General features: G+C 41.4%; 1 protein-coding gene across 1 annotated transcript in view; it reads left to right on the top strand.

The window, feature by feature from the left end:
• The window catches only part of PLEKHH1 (pleckstrin homology, MyTH4 and FERM domain containing H1), a 40,993-nt gene that overhangs the window by 13,608 nt on the left and 11,199 nt on the right, over positions 1–16,186 (top strand). The window contains 15 exon segments of the mRNA XM_050711266.1: positions 2,679–3,682; positions 6,062–6,099; positions 6,101–6,189; positions 6,844–6,932; positions 7,463–7,613; positions 8,629–8,768; positions 9,325–9,435; positions 9,812–9,898; positions 10,958–11,119; positions 11,821–11,901; positions 12,865–13,044; positions 13,176–13,284; positions 14,206–14,318; positions 14,907–15,083; positions 15,322–15,419. Coding sequence (XP_050567223.1) covers positions 2,679–3,682; positions 6,062–6,099; positions 6,101–6,189; positions 6,844–6,932; positions 7,463–7,613; positions 8,629–8,768; positions 9,325–9,435; positions 9,812–9,898; positions 10,958–11,119; positions 11,821–11,901; positions 12,865–13,044; positions 13,176–13,284; positions 14,206–14,318; positions 14,907–15,083; positions 15,322–15,419 — 2,629 coding nt within the window.

Genomic DNA, 16,186 nt, shown 5'->3' with positions numbered 1-16,186 from the left:
TTTTGAGAGTCTGGTTTTGCCACTAAAATAAGCCAGCGAGCTCCTGAATTAAAAGCACTCACTGAAATCCATAGGAAAGCTCTCTGTTCACTTCAGTGGTGTGGGATATAAGTCCCTGAGGTATTTCACTTCACCTCCACACGTGAAGTATCCTCATTCCCACAGCTCTGCCACTTCTGCTGGCATGTGAATTGAGTAACTGAGTACTGAGTAGGCCAAGGCAGCAGCTGCCTGGTGTGCCTTTCAAAGCTAGGTTCTTCCATGCTGTCAGGTTGGGGTGGAAAAAGCAGCTTACATTGCTAGTGCTTTTGTGGTTCTTGTGGGACAACAGATGGGGAGCTTTGGTCTTCAGGGCTTGAAATCAGCACCTTTCATCGCAACACATTTTAAAGAGGAAATTCTCTTTACCATTTTCTTCCTTTTTTTTTTTTTTTTTTTTTGTTTCTTAATGGGGTTGGTTTGGTCACTTAAGGTGAGCTAGTTTCCAGAACTTCACTGGACATGCAAGAAAGGGGCGTTTCTTTGCTGCAGATGTCTCTTTCTGGCATTCCCATCAATCCACCACAAGGGAATAGGGCAAAATTCCTTCTAAATCCCACCATGTTTCTAGCTAAATACTTTATTGAATAGGTTTTTCTCATCCCCTCTGACTCTGACTGTTTACAAAAAGAGAATGGCTGGTAAGCTGCGTTAATAATCTGGTATTAAGTGTTCCCTGTAGCCCAGTGCTCTGGGCAATGAACAGTTCTACCCTGTCCTCTTATCCCACTTTTTCTCACTATGCCAGGCTAAATCCAGAGGCCCCTGCAGAGGGACAAATCTTTTTGCTTGCCACGCTAATAATAAGAGCTTCTTCTGCTTAATCTCCTGTCACATCCAGGAAGCTGCAAATATATCAGTAATATTTAAAATTAAAATGAATGGCCTTTTTCCAGTCTAGACTAATGATTTGCCTCAGATGCAGGGGAGAGTGTGTGCCAGGCCTGTCTGTTAGGAATAGCTAAGGTAGCATCCAGTTTCTTGTGCCTTGGGGGGTGCCAAGGTCACAACAGCTCTGATGGTTTTTCTCAGCTGTATTTCCAGAAATGGGTTTAATTCTCCACAATCAACAGTAATTTATTGTGCTGTTTGTCCTTTCCTCTGTTACTTTGTGTCTTCAGTTTGTTTCTACTTCCTCTTAACAATACCTGTAGAGTTTGATATTCAGGCAGCATTTTCAATCATGTATGGTGAGTGTGACTCTGCACAGCTTTTTGCGAATTCCAAAGCGTGTTATGAGTTGTTGCTTTTCAATAAGATAACATATAAATGCCAAGGTAAGTGAAAATCATGAAGTGATCAGTGACCATACACCATCCTGCCGGAGGTCATACGCATACTTAAGTAGCAAACACTGGAAATCTAGCTAATCTAGAAAAGAGTACTTGAGAAGATTAGAAGTGAAGAAACATAATGAGGCTTTTTCACAACCACAGATTAAAATGACAAAGTTCTAGACTACTTCCCATTTCCAGATAACAGAAGTAAGATGCTGGTGTGTCTGGCCCAGAGAGATTCACGGAGCTTTGCTTCCCAATCTTCTTTCAGCCTTGCAGGAGTTTTGGCACAGATGTGCTGTGGTACTGAGATGGGACTGCAGATGTGGCTAATCCCTGAGGTTTCTTGTCCCTATCCCAACTGTACAGAAGCAAGACTGAACCTACCACAAGGTTAATTGTGGCCTTCTTGCCTAAGCTTAGTGCTAGGAAATAAAGGCCTGAGTTTATAATCTCCTGTGGGATACCACAGGAGTTTGCCATGGTGGACAAGAAGCATGGACAAAGTGCAAGGCTTCAGCATAGGCTTCGCTGATCAGTAATATCCTCTGCTACTCCAAGTTTTATCCACGCTTTCTTATACCCTAAAGTTCCTATTCAGTAGAACTGAACAGGAGAATTGAAGTCAAAGGATCCGTGCGAAGCAGTGTGCTGGTTACTTAGGTGGTTTCTGACAAAGTATTGTGTAGATAGGTGCACGTCCTTCTTATGGCTGTCTTAAGGGAGGAGACATGGTTGTAGTTGGGAATAAAAGGACTGCTGTACTGGGCTAGACTGAAAGCTTGCCTAGGCCAGTATCCTGTCTTTCGGTTCGCTGGGGAAGCTGCAGGAAGGAATGTAGAAAGCACTGCCAGTAGAGCTGTCCGTCTCTCATGTACCCTTCCAGCTTCTGCTGTCGGTTTGTTAGGAACTTCATAGGTCAGAAACTCTGCCTTACTTTTTCTGGCCAACCTTTTGGACACTGCAACATTGCATTTCCATGTTTGGGGAAAAGAAAAAAAGGAAAAAAAAACACCACACCCACACCATCACCTTACTTCTTCAAATTTCAAACACATCGCCTGATAATTTCATAAGGTACCCCTTAATTCCACTTTTGTGAGATTAATTTAACAGTTATTAATCGTTTCCTATAAATCTTTTCTGTACCATTCCCAATTCTAAATATCCAACACTTTTGTTATAGCTGACCCCACAGAATAGAAGAGGGATGGCAGTAGTCACAGTGAGGCCAAGGTCCTCCTACAGCCTGTCCAGTTATGGCTGCTGTTGAAATACAGCTGACACAATTTATGCTAGCAAGCAACATTTTAGACAATAAAGAATTTGAATGCCCTAACCATATATTCTCCTCCATTGTAGGTATGACCAGCATTTCTCCCTTTAAATCTCTTTGGAGCTGTAATTCTCTGAAGTCCAGAGCACCACAGGCTTCTTTACCTGAGAAGATAGACCAGACATCTATGCTTCTTGCACCTGGTTTCAGGCAGGTATGTCAAACAAGACCTACCAAACGTGTCTTCTCTACAACAAGCATCGTCCTTGCCAATGACACCTTCACTGAGGATGGAGGGGATAAATCTCTGCTTTCTCAGAACACACTGAAGCTCATGTCTGACCCATCAAGCTGGAATCTCTCTGCAGAGAAAGGCATATTTTCAACCATAAGCTCTGAACACAGGTTAGGGTGCTCTGATCCTGTGTCTCTGGACCCTCCAGCTGAGCCCACAAAAATCCTTGAGGCTTTGACTTTCCGGTCTTCATTAGAGGGAAACCATCGCACTGTGAGCACCTTGCAACAAACGTCTTTGGATGGAGTTGGCTCCTCTGATGATCTGAGTGCCAGGTTCCGTTCCCACCACCTGGATTCCACTTCCTCAGGAGGAATAATGAGCATGCTTGAGGGCCCCCTCCAGACTGCTGGGCCACCCCTGGCCGTGTCAACGTCGGCTGTTACAGCAGGTTCCATCTGTCCAGGGCGGGAATGTGGCCTTGGAAGTAGTATGACCTTTCCAAAAACACGGACTCCCAATGCGCCAAGAGACAGTATCCAACTAGCCAAGAGACATTACAGCCAACCACAGTCAGGTGCTGGTTCTTTCCATCGTGTAATGAACTTAGAGGCTAGCACCTTCCAGCCCATAACAGACTTCCCAGTCTGCCATGGGCCAGTGGAGGAAACAGACATTGATGATTATAGGGTGCAGGATAAGATGGAGACGGAAGGTGGCCTGGTGAGGGAAGAAGCTGGAATGTATGAGATCAAGCACTTAACTGCAAAGAGAGAAGCTGTGAGTTCTGAGGCTGGCATACTTGATCCAGGAGGTAAACCTCCCACACCACCGCTGCACAGATTCCCGTCATGGGTAAGAAACGCAAGGACACCAGTCTGAGAGTTGCTGTTCATCTTTGAGTAGTGCCCAGTAGTTAGCCTAGAACTGCTTTTGGTCTCAAACAATCATTTCCTTGTGACATAAATCACATTTCCAAACCACCTAGTCTGGCAGTTCCAAGGATGGGACATGCTACTTCCACTGACAATTTTATTGTTTCTCTTCCCTTTATTAAAATATGTGTGTGTATATATATATATATATATATATATAGTACTCAAGAAACAAGTGAAAACAAAAATCAATAGATGCTGCATTGTGGCTGGTCCTTATGGGTCATCAAAAGTCCATCCTTAGTTCTGTTGTTATGTGTTTAAGATTTAAAAAAAAAAAAGAGAAAGAAAAAAAGGTTTAAGTGCAAGTGAATGGACTAGACCAGGTACGTTCAGGGTCAGAAGAAGCTGTAAATACAAGAACAGATATGTGGACTAGATGTCAGCATTCCTATCTCATGGTATTCTTTTGCTATCAGGAAAATTTAATGAAAACAGTTGGTAAAGTTGAGTATACATGTCCTATTGCTTATTTTATGTGAGAGAGAGGTCTGTTATTGTCACCTTCAGTTACCTCTTAGTTCAGATGGCTGTATTTTTGCTAATGTGTCAATCCAACTGATAAAACTTGGTGAAAATCAATACAGTATCCCAGGAGATAAATCAGTTTTTTTTTTCAGTTTGCTTTTTTAAAGGCATAGACAAACAAGTGGTTTATTGAAGGTGCAAAGTCAAGCACTGTGTTAATCGTCATGTTTTATTATGTGTGTTGTTGTTTTTTTTTAATACAAAAACTTAATTTGTGATCTTTGGATGTGTCCTCTACGATACCAGTCTAAACCGCAGTATAATCATAGCTGGTTTTCAGAAGGAATCTCTTGTTATTCAGTCCATTGTATGGAGCTGTGTTGAGAATGAAGCTGGACAGTGTAGTGAAGAAACTGCAGTTTTCAAGATATTTTATTTGTTGCAGAAGTCAGAAAGGTGTCATGGGCAATGCACTCATTTGAAAGAAGGGAAATAAATCTGAGATTGGCTTCTGTCCCTTTCTCTAATCTAGAGTTCCCATGTAAGGTTTTTCCAGTCCCTTAAGCTAAATTTTTCACAGGTGATTGCTAGCTACCCACACGCATGCTTTCGGAATGTCCAACTGGAGACTGGCAATTAAGTTTGATTGGAGAAATGCTGAACAGTCTATCTGCTGTAACTGTATTCAGTAGTTTTCATTGCAGACAATGTTATATGATGCTAAATTCTCAGAAAGTCAGGTCATGGACATCTCAGAATAGGTACTCCAAAGACAGTGGGTACTTGAAAGAACCTAGTTCTGAATTCCTCTTAGATATCTAAGAGATACCTGTATTTCTTAGAGATAACACACATCAACGTCCCTCCCAGCGTTTCTGTAAAATCTGCGATTAATGTTTGTGAAGCATTACAATATTATACTCAGGAACACCACAGGAAAGCTTATGAGAAAATCCATTGTTTTGATTTCAGGCCACAGTCAGATGAGTGTATCTAAGTATTAATAGAATATTAAATAGTAGATTAATTAGTAAGAAATATCCATTTTGTGCCCTGAATAGGAAGTATCTGGGGGAAAAAAAACTGCACACATTTCATTAGAGGCTAAATCACATTGCATAAGTATACAGAAAATACGAATTCTGTTACTTCTTTTTTTGGTGTGCAGTCTTCAGGTACAGCTTCGGGTACGGCTTTGCAGTCTTCGGGTACGTTGGCATATATGTATTAGGCATGCTACCCAATAGTGATTGTATGCTTTAAGGAACAGCAAGAGGATTCAGACTTCTAGCTTTGATTTTATCCATTTTAGGCTGGTTGATGTTTTAGAACATTATACTTAGTTACAGGTTTGAGTCCCTCCCTTGGAATTTTTTTAATTTGTGAAGCACTTGGAGATCCTTTGTACTGAAAGCTCCATGTGTTGTTATAACCAAGACACAAGCTTATCAAGAACATTCCAGGTCTTTCTTTCATTCCCTTATCAGAGAATGGGACCCCTTTGCAGGTGGTGACTCAATAATTTGTTCTATTTTAGGGCTGTTCTTGATTCATTTTAATGCATTGCTCATAAAAGAGGAAAAAATACCTTTTATATGTTGTGATGCAGTTATTTATTGGCAATTGCATGTAGGCGTCCCAGTCTGGGTGTCATCTGTAGCACTTCTAAACCAAGTCTGATGTGATTCAGGGAATCACATGCACATGCACGTTTCCACTAATGGTCATTTACCCAACATCTGGTGAAATGGAGCAAGTTTTCTTAGAGGGACATTCCTTCTTGCCCCAAAGGGTTATGTGATTCTGTGACATGAGCATTTTTTTCCTGCAGGAATGGTGTTTTTGACTGACCATTGCTGTTCATGGTATTATTGTTCCAGGAAAGTCGAATCTATGATATGGCCAAGTCTGGCATGAGGCTGTCTGAAGCAGCCACTGTGAACGATGCTTCCAGCTGCTGTAAGTTCAAGATAAAATCCATCTTTAAAGGGGGTGACAGTATGGGACCTGAGCATCTGTCTGTTTTCAAAGTAAATTTGATTTCACAGGTAGCCATGATAGAGAAAGGAAGGGCAGAAGGTATATGTGATCCTGGGGATGGCTGCTGCTGGGCTCTTTGTGCCCCACGTTCAGTAACATCTTCAGGGGGCTCTGTTATCTCCTTCCTCACTACGTTGAAACTGTTCTGCCCCAGCATGGTTGTGACCTGCTTTTAGCCTTGTGATTTCACCATTACTTTCCCCTGTTTGTGAACCAATGTGGAAGAGGAAAGTAGCCATGAAATGGGTCCCAGTGAGGGTGGGAACAGATTGCCCATGATGGCTTTTACCTGTTTGGACATGGTCTGCAATCATACCATGGGGAGCATGGGGTGGGTAAGAAGTGTAACCAGCTAAATGAAGAGAACATTGCAGCTGCCTCTGGTAGTTGTATGTAATTAATAACACATCTGCTAGCCTTTCTGGGGCCACACTGTCCAGGATGGCAGTCTTCTTCCATTGTATTCTAAAGTCTACATGAGGTACACACATACATGGACCTCTCCATTAAAACCTGCTTCTTTTCACCAGATTGTATTGTTTGTTCTCTTGCTTTCTCACTGAATTTTCCCAGTTCCAAATTTCTCACGTTCAGCTTCTGGGCCATTTACTGGTCTCATCCACAGAAACATGGCAGTGCCAGTCTACACTACGCTGAAGGGGGTAAGGAGCTATCTCACTTTTCCTCTTATGAAAAGCATGGGCCAGGGCTACCACTAATTTGAGAGAGAATGGGGTGAAGCTGTGCAGAGAAGGAAAGAAAGAGAATGCTAGGAAGGACTGGAGACCAAAGGAATGCAGAAGGAGCAGCAGATCATTAAAGTATTTAGAAATACACAACACTGCGGCAAGTTTTGGGCCGGGAAGCTGCAGTATGCATCATGAAGCTGTAGAAGCCTAGGGCTGGTGGTGGATGTAGTCTATAGAATGAAATGGAAGAGGAATCTTGAGAGCTCAAGGGGAAGAATTAGGTTTGTGGAACAATAAGAGGGTATAATCAAAGGAGACCCAAACAGATGGGACTAGAGAGTCCAGCTTGGAAGTTCACAGACTAGAAGGGGAGGAAATAAGGAGCCCTGGGACAGCAGTGGTCAAAGCAATGTGAAAAGCAAGGGCCTGCTTTGATTGCTGTCTCCTTATGAGAAGAGATGGTCCTGGAGAAACTCTTTCCTTACAAATTTTCTGTTTTCCAGAAAGCCACACAGATCAGCAACGTGCCTTTCTTAGATGAGTCTTCGGGCTCTGATGATGACTGTGGCTCCCATGCCAGCTTCAGGAATTCTACTGCTGGATCTGAAAACAGGAAAGCTAGCATGCCAGGCAGCCCTCGTGCAGTGAAAAGAGGTAAAGTGGGAGTCTTGCTACTGTGCTGCATGAATGCTGTCCCCCCAGATGAGGCAAGGTGTCCTGAACAGTGTCATCAGTGACAAGCAGGCAAATGCAGTGCCTTGGTGATGCTAACAACTTGACACAGCATACATGCAGGCATCAGTAGCTTTAGTAGAAACCTCTCCTTTTAGATGGATTTTGCTGCTGGTAGTTTTCCATACAGACAATTGCTAAGCTAAGATTGTGGGAAGGATTATTTTCCAAATTAATCATACATTGAGTGAACCATCAATACCTTTTCTATGACTTCTTGCGAGCAAGCCAATATTGATACATTAAAGAAAATAGTGGGTTTTTTTTGTTTGTTTGTTTGTTTTTTGTTTTTGTCTCTATCACTGACTGATAATTCCTTGACCAGTAAACAAATTTTTCCAGTCTTTGAGAGGCGTCAAGTAATTTGGGTCCTAGCTAGGACAGTTTCCCTTGATTTCTGGGAAGGTCAAACTGGGTCCTAGAGTGGAATACTCATTACAATTGGCAATCAATAAGATATAACCTCACTAAATGTAGTTTAATTTTTGTTGTGATGCATAGGTTGATGTGTGGGCAATGCCCAGCGGTGGTGGAAGATTCATAAAAAGCAAAGCCCCCTTGCTGGTGATAGAGCCTTTGGTTTGAATGGGAGAGGACTGAGGCTTTATAATGTATGTTTGCAGACTGAAAACATGATGTCTATGCTTTAGATAAAAAGTCTGTTGATTTTTATCTCTATTTATTCAACAGCAGATTTATTTCACTGTTAGTATCCAGAACTTTCTCACTGCTTGTCTTCCTAGGAAAAAAAAGTCTCAGAAGTTTGATTAGTGTAATGTGAGTTTCCAAAGGCTGATCTGATGTATTCCTCCTGAGCAAAGGAGCCTTAATGGTGAACTTAAAAACGTTTTCAGAGTGCTCATTATCCAGGTGCAAGTTACACCCAAGCCTACTTCTGCTTAGCTATGATTCTAATTCTTTCTTTTATTTTGAACAGGTGTTTCTATGTCCTCACTGAGCTCTGAGAGTGACTATGCCATCCCTCCTGATGCCTACTCCTTGGATGGGGACTATTCAGAGCCAGAACATAAGCTACAGCGGACATCTTCCTATTCCACTGATGGTGGAATCTGCACTGTAAGTCTTGCTACGTCAGTTGTGAGGGGGTACAAACAGGGCCTTGGCCATGAAAGAGAAAAGCATATCTACAATATATTGAGTTCTCTGATGCAAAATGATAGTATAGTATACTGGACTGTTGGTCCGGCTGGTTTGTAACAAAAGATGCCACCTTAGGCTTCAGAAGAAGGTGTAACTTCTGTTACATGGTCAGATAAAAGCAAAAGCATTGAGGGCTGTATTCTTTCCTGACAACCTGTACTGTTTTCCTGTGGTCATGCTCTCCTTTAATGATGGCCTTATACTTTTGTGACAAAATAAGTTTGGAAATTCAGAGGAAAGCGGAAGAAAGGATAGTGCCTTCTTCACGCAGTGTTTACAGCTGCTTAGAAAGTCTAGGATTTTCTTCAAATTGAGCAAAGAGCGCTGACCTTGGATGAATGCTTATCCCATCTGACGATGTAAAGAGAAACCTGACAGAGATACAGCAGATGTCTGAGCTCAATTTCATACTGTTATTTGCATGGAAGTGTGAGAGGTGCAAGATAACCCCACCTTGCTCTTTGCCCTCCAGGAATCCATGGAGAAATCAGGTTACTTGCTGAAAATGGGCAGTCAGGTGAAGATGTGGAAGAGACGATGGTTTGTTTTAAGAAATGGACAAATCATGTACTACAAGTCTCCGGTGAGTCACTGAGATGTGTTTACTCCTATGTGAAGGCTCAGGAGGAAGGCTGGCTGCAGAATGAGTTCCAGATTGGTAGCACTGGCAGATTGGGCAGCCATGGACAAGCTTTCCCCAAAATGCCCTGTCAGAGTTTTGTGTCTGACCCACAGGCTCAACCATGGATCCTGTGCTCAGGCAGTGAAGCTTTTTGTGGTGGCAGTTTCCAGGAGTTGAATGGTTGTTCACAAAGGCAGAAGTTTGACACCTACTGGTTAACTTTGTACAGATGACATAAATATGCACGTTTATTTATTTAGTTAATGTTGCAGTTAGGTACTCTGAGACTCATGTAATTTCTTCCTACTGAAAGAGTTGTTGGCTTTTCTTTCCCCAGAGCGATGTTATCCGCAAACCACAAGGGCAGATGGAGCTGAATTCCTCGTGCCAAATTGTCAGAGGTGAAGGGTCCCAAACATTCCAGGTAAGCATTGCTTTTTCATCCTGCAGGTAACCACACGCTTGATGGCTGGGTGATTGAAAGCTTATTTCAGGCAGAGTAGCACTGTACATCTCAACTGATAAGAGCTAACTTTATCTGCCTCCCGTATTTGTTGGCAACAGCCAGGCAGTTAGCTTTATAAACAATGGGGAAATTGTAACCAAAATACAGCTTTTTGACATTGAAAGAAATTCTCATTTATTTTTATTTTGTTTTAAACTGTAGCACTTTCTTTTTGCAGTTGACACTGAGAGCTTGAAATCTGTGAGAAAAGTCATTCTTAGAAGACCTAGAGCTAGAGCATACATAGGATCTTCTCTGAGACGCTCCTCTCACAAGATCTCCAGCCTGACTTTGCATGTGTAATCTAGTGAAAGATGTCCCTGCCATGGCAGAGGGGGGTTTGACTAGATGATCTTTAAAGATCCCTTCCAACCCAAACCATTCTATGATTCCGTCTGGATGATCTGAAGAAAAATCTAAAGCTTTGCATTGCTATTATAATTCAGTTTCCAAAGCATTAAAAGTTAGCTCTCATCACGGGGCTTTTAAGTCATTATTGTTAAAGGACATTGTAAAGGAGTCATTGAAGTTTCTGTCATACTCTGAAAGGCACATGGCCTGGTCTGTGAGCTACCTTCTGTCTTTATGAAATCGAAGAAGCTAAGACTCAATACTCTTAAATTCAGTGTCTTGCCTCTCAAAGAGTAACTAACTATTTAAGGCAAAAGGCAATACAATGTGAAGGACGCAAAAAATATTTATGCAGCCACCTTTAAAATGAAAAAAATAGCAGCAGCACTGAGAAACAAGACAGTATGAGAGAGCCGCAATGCCCAAGAAAGCTCATGGGAATTTGTGTCATCTATATGAGTTCCAGATCTTTCATTTGGGCATTGAGAATTAGCAGCTTTTTTCTTATAAAAAAATCTTTCCTCAACCACCAAAAAAATAGTCTGTATGGGATAATGAGACTCAGCGACTGAAAAAAAAAATGTGTAGGTATGCAGATTTGTACTTCCTCACTACTTTTCCTTCCAGCTCATGACAGAGAAGAGAACCTACTTCCTGACAGCAGACTCTCCCAACATCCTGGAGGAATGGATTCATGTCCTACAGAGCATCCTTAGAGTGCAAGTGACCAGTCCTGTTGGTGTTCCTCATAGTGATGCTAAACCTACTGTGAAAGGCTGGCTCACCAAGGTAAAATACTGCTTTTGACTTTATTCAGTTTACCTCAGTATTGACAGTGTACCAACCTCTTGGTTTGCACAGTAAATGTCAGCAATAAATTAGTATTTCAATACCCCCTAGAAGAATGTGACAAGAAAGTGGCAGTAATATGACAGTATTCCTCTGCATGTCAGAGAGGAAGGTTTGTATAAGTGATAGGGAATAGGACAACAAGGCTACTGAGAGATACTGACTTTGTCAAATAGTGAGTAGTAACATGTATAGCGTCTGTAGGCTTTTCTTCAACAGAACTCACAACGCTTCAGAGTTTAAACAAACAAAACCCAGGAAAAGTGTCACATTTACCTGATCTGAACTTGTTGATATAGGACAGTTTCAAAGAAATGGCTTATATGTTCTAACAAAGCATTTATTTCCATAATAACAGACTGCAAGTGTATAAAGTACAGTGGCTGGAAATTAATCTGCTTTATGCCATTTCCATACATTATCTTCCACAAGCACCTATGTCCCATCTACTTAGATGGGATGTACCTACCTGCTTTTGAAAATGGGGCCCTGTATGTTTTGAGAGGAGCTTATATTTACGTAGAACAAATAATATATGCAAGATTGTAACAGAATTGAATTGAAAATAGAAATTCTAGAAAGTTGTGCCAGCAGTACTGCTGATGTTAAAAACAGTATGTATTTCTCTGTCTTCTGTATAGGTCAAGCATGGTCACTCTAAGCTGGTCTGGTGTGCACTGATTGGAAAAACTTTTTACTACTATCGAAATCATGAGGATAAGGTAATTCATTTTCCCTTCTTGTTCTTGAACCCTTCATTCCCATTTCTTATGAAACTTTCTTTCCTTTTACTGCTTCTGTCTCTACTGCTTCAAAATATTCCTTGGCTTTATTTATCCCTTTCTAATAGCCTCTTATCTATGAGAAGAATATATTATTTCTGAAATAGCTAAAAAAAATAAAATAAAATTACAAAAGACTTAAAAGGCAAGTGACTGCTCTTTCTGAGATCAGTATGTATCTTGTTTCTCACTATCTACATTTGGCCTTGTGAAAGCTTTAGCACAGGCTGTTTTATACAGTAGCCAGTATATTCTGCATACTGTCATGAAAAGAAGGAGCAACAACAATATGGAAAGAGGAAGTTCTTAATCAGTTCTTCCATTTCTGGAGGCTTGGCCCAGTGTTCCATTATTTTGTCTAAACACATGTTTTAGCGTATCAAGGAATACTGTGACTCATATTTGGAATTGACCTTCAGAGCTAGCACAGCAGATACCCTCTGTGTCTCCATCTACCTCTTTATGTAATTTTAAAAGTACTTATTTTCCAGTAGAAAATAAGACCAGGGTCAGGATCCAGTAGCTCAAGATACTGAACAGTTGACCATCAGAAAACACATCCTACATTGGAAAGCCAATGATGTAAACACAACCAATAACTATAATGAGAGGAGAGCAATGATTTATGGAAAAGATCATATTTTTTATTTGCATGTTCTCAGTCTGACCTGTAGATGCCCCTGCAAGAAATGTGGTAGTATCAGAGTTTTAAAGTACTTTACTTGGAGAAGGTTCTATAGAAATGATATAAGAGGATATAATTATATTAGCTAGGCAGTGAATTATAGTTAGTTCCTTACGTTTTACAGAACTGCTAACATTTTGAACGGGGTTTTCTATCCCAGTGTTCCTGTCCATATTTATATATTAACTATACTTACCTAGCTTGCTTCCTCCTTCTAGTGTCCCTTAGGACATCTGCCTTTGCGTGAGTCCAAGGTGGAAGAAGTGGACCGTTCCTGTGACTCTGATGAAGATTATGAAGCCACTGGTGGAGGACTTCTCTCATCCCACTGCACTTTGGTGATTCACCCACAAGACCAGAGTCCCACGTACTTACTCATTCGCACAAAACATGAGAAGGTAAAAATGGCAGTCCTTTTGGAGAGCAAGAGTCTTTTGGGGATCAGCCAACAAATGGGGAATATAGGCTGAAAGTGTTTGTAGAAAACAAGATCCAAGTTGACCCACGCTGTTTTCATCCTTATGCCTAGAATACCTGGCTGTACCATCTGACAGTAGCAGCTGGTAGCAGTAATGCCACAGTGGGAACATCATACGAACAACTCATTGGAAAACTGTTGGATGCAGAGGGAGACCCTAGTAAGTAGAAACCACAAACTGTTTTTCATGGTCGGAAAGCGTAAGGAGGGATAATTTCAATCCTCCATTTTAATCCAGCCAAAAGTGAGGAAAGGGGATTCTCAGTAGAACAGCACGATGTGCTGCATTTCACCCCTACTTCCACAGTAACAGCTTGAGAGGGTACGGGCATTGTAGTGAAATTAGACAAATCTGTCACATTGTTATGTTGTTTATCAAAGCATCTGAATCTTCTGTAACATTAATTAAAATTAAGAAGTGGAGCTTTAATTTTTCCTGTAGTTGTTGGTCCTGATTTTCCTTTTGTGGGAATCTTGACTGTACAAACGTGCTTTCTTTTGAGTGCACGCACTGACACTTGCCTTCACATTTGTTCCTCTGTCCACATGCGTAAACCCTCACACATACATCCATACTTGTCTGTTCCCCCTCATCTTTGGTATTCACTCATTTACATATGTTTGTGCACCATGTTCTCAAATGTGTATTAACACGTGCATTTGTACTTAATACTCTTCCCTGCACACACACATTCCTACACCTGACTGCAAACCTTACTTAGAGTACAGTAGTAATTTGTGTTAACAAAGTTCCCCATAGCGTGTGGCTGCCTTGGCAGAGCGTATGTCTCATTTGAAAACACAGCTGAGCAGTTTCTCACCAGAATCCAGCTGATGAGAAGTTCTGACAGCAGGGTTGTGGATGGAAGTCCTTTCTGCTGCTGATTAATGCTGCTGGTGACCCCTTGTTCACGGCAGGCATTGATAAGATCAGTGGCTCCAAAAATAAATATGGAATGGGGCAGTGCAGCTTTCCAGGGTGCTCTGCCAGTTCAGCAAGGCTCTTTTTCAACATGGGGACTGTTAGGTATCTTCTGTTTCTGTTCTGACAGTGCATGTTTTTGCCTCTCTGCTGCTTCAGATTCTCCTCTGTGGAAACATCCTATGTTGTGCTACAGTAAGGATGGGTTGCACACATCCCTTACCACCCTCCCATCTGAGGCTCTGCAGACTGAAGCTCTGAAACTTTTCAAGGTACTTAGAGACATTACACGGTTTTCAGCTACTTTGCTCAGTTGTTGGGGCAAAAACATTGGTCATATTGTTGTTAGTCACAACACTTACTGTCACCATTGGTTGCTTTAGACAGGCCTGCTGGGTTGTTTAATTACAATAAAACTGTCAACCTAAGGTGTCACCCATTCTTGGGAGTTTTTAACTTCTCCTTGTAGGTAATCTGGAGCTAGAAGCAATGTCCCACAAAGGCTGTATGCTTCGAAGTTAGCCTTACCTTCCTCTTTCCTCTCTAACAGCTGAACTGACAGTAGGATCCACACTAAGACTGGATAGCCTTAGCAAAATAAAGGCAGACATGGAAAGCAGGAAGCACATTTTCCTGATTCTTCCGCTGATTGTGAGCTCCTCAGGCTGGGGAAGGTTAAGTAAATTTCCCAGTTGCCACAGCTGTAAAAAGGGAGGGATAACGTTTTAGTATTTATCCCCACACACTCCTGTCAGGGTTATTTAGAAGAATTAATTGTAACGTGTTTGGGAACCTGGGCTGGAAAGCACCAGAGAGGAGTCACTGTATTAACAGCATTGATTAACTTCCCTATTTTACAGTCCTGTCAGCTGTTCATCAATGTCTCCGTGGAAGCATCCTCTGTTGATTACCATGTGTCACTTGCCCAGACAGCACTGCAGGTCTGCTTGACGCATACTGAGCTGCAGAATGAAATCTACTGTCAGCTTGTTAAACAGACAAGTTGCCGACAGCCCCAGAATCACTCAGTCATTCAGGTGAAGTCTTCTTTGTCACTTCTGTTCTGTAAATACTTTCTATTTAATTCCATGTTTTTAATAATTAGCAACGAGGCAAAAGGTGTGCTGGAGAATCTTAATGCTTGAACCGTGTGCGACTCTATAAAAGGTCGCTCCTAGAAGCATTAGTCACCATCCAACATTTTGGTTATAGTGTTCTATGAAAGAAAACAGGCAAGAAGTACAGAACGAATGATGACCAGTTTTATGTTCACAGTGCTGGCAACTCCTGGCTTTATGTGCTCCTCTGTTCCTGCCACAACATCACTTCCTCTGGTACATCAAACAGCACTTCCAGCGCCATGCAGACCCCAGGTAAGTACTGCAACATTTTCTTTTGCTAAGCTGATTGCCTTCTGTATCCACTACAGAAATAGATGGAAACCAGTTTGTAACTCACCTGCAAAAATCAGTTGAGGGAGGGGATGGAAGGTTCCTAAAGGAATCTAGCTGTCCCCCTTCAGTCATTCACACTCATTTTGTCACTTATATTAAACTAGTTCACAAAACTAGCAGCAGAACTTTTTGCAGATGCAACTGGAGCTACCCAGGGAGTTTTAAAAATTATTTTTATTTCTTTGCTGGTGCAATTAATTTCTTTTATTAATAGAGTTACAGGCTAAATTTAGAATGAATTTTAGGTGATTACATTCTGTTGTCTGGTTAGTAAGCATACTGGCAATGCATAAATCAGGCAGATTAAAACTCACCATAAAAAGTTACAAAAAACAAACCTGAAATACATTCTGGTTTTTTTGTTACCTCTTCAGTGTGTTACACAGGGTAACATTTTCCCCCCTACGAAAACAATGCAAGATTACTGTGGCAGCAGTATGCTCTTTGGTGTTCATGCTGTGCTCTTTGTGTGTTTCCATGGTGATGTGATCTTCAGCATGTCTATGTCCTTGGCAGGGTCAGGGCTAGAGATCTCTAGTTGTCTGTTTGAACAGTCTGTACTCAGAAATAGGTAAAGAGTGGTTTCATATCAAATATTCATTTAAATACTCAGCCAATGTATGCTTCAAAACTCAAGCTAAAACTGTCCTGCTATTGAAAAAGGAATCAGTGTACTCCTATCAAGT

Source organism: Cygnus atratus, chromosome 5 (assembly GCF_013377495.2).
Source record: "Cygnus atratus isolate AKBS03 ecotype Queensland, Australia chromosome 5, CAtr_DNAZoo_HiC_assembly, whole genome shotgun sequence".
NCBI lineage: Eukaryota > Metazoa > Chordata > Aves > Anseriformes > Anatidae > Cygnus > Cygnus atratus.
Note: the sequence above shows the minus strand (reverse complement) of the source record. Positions and strands in the feature narration are given on the sequence as shown.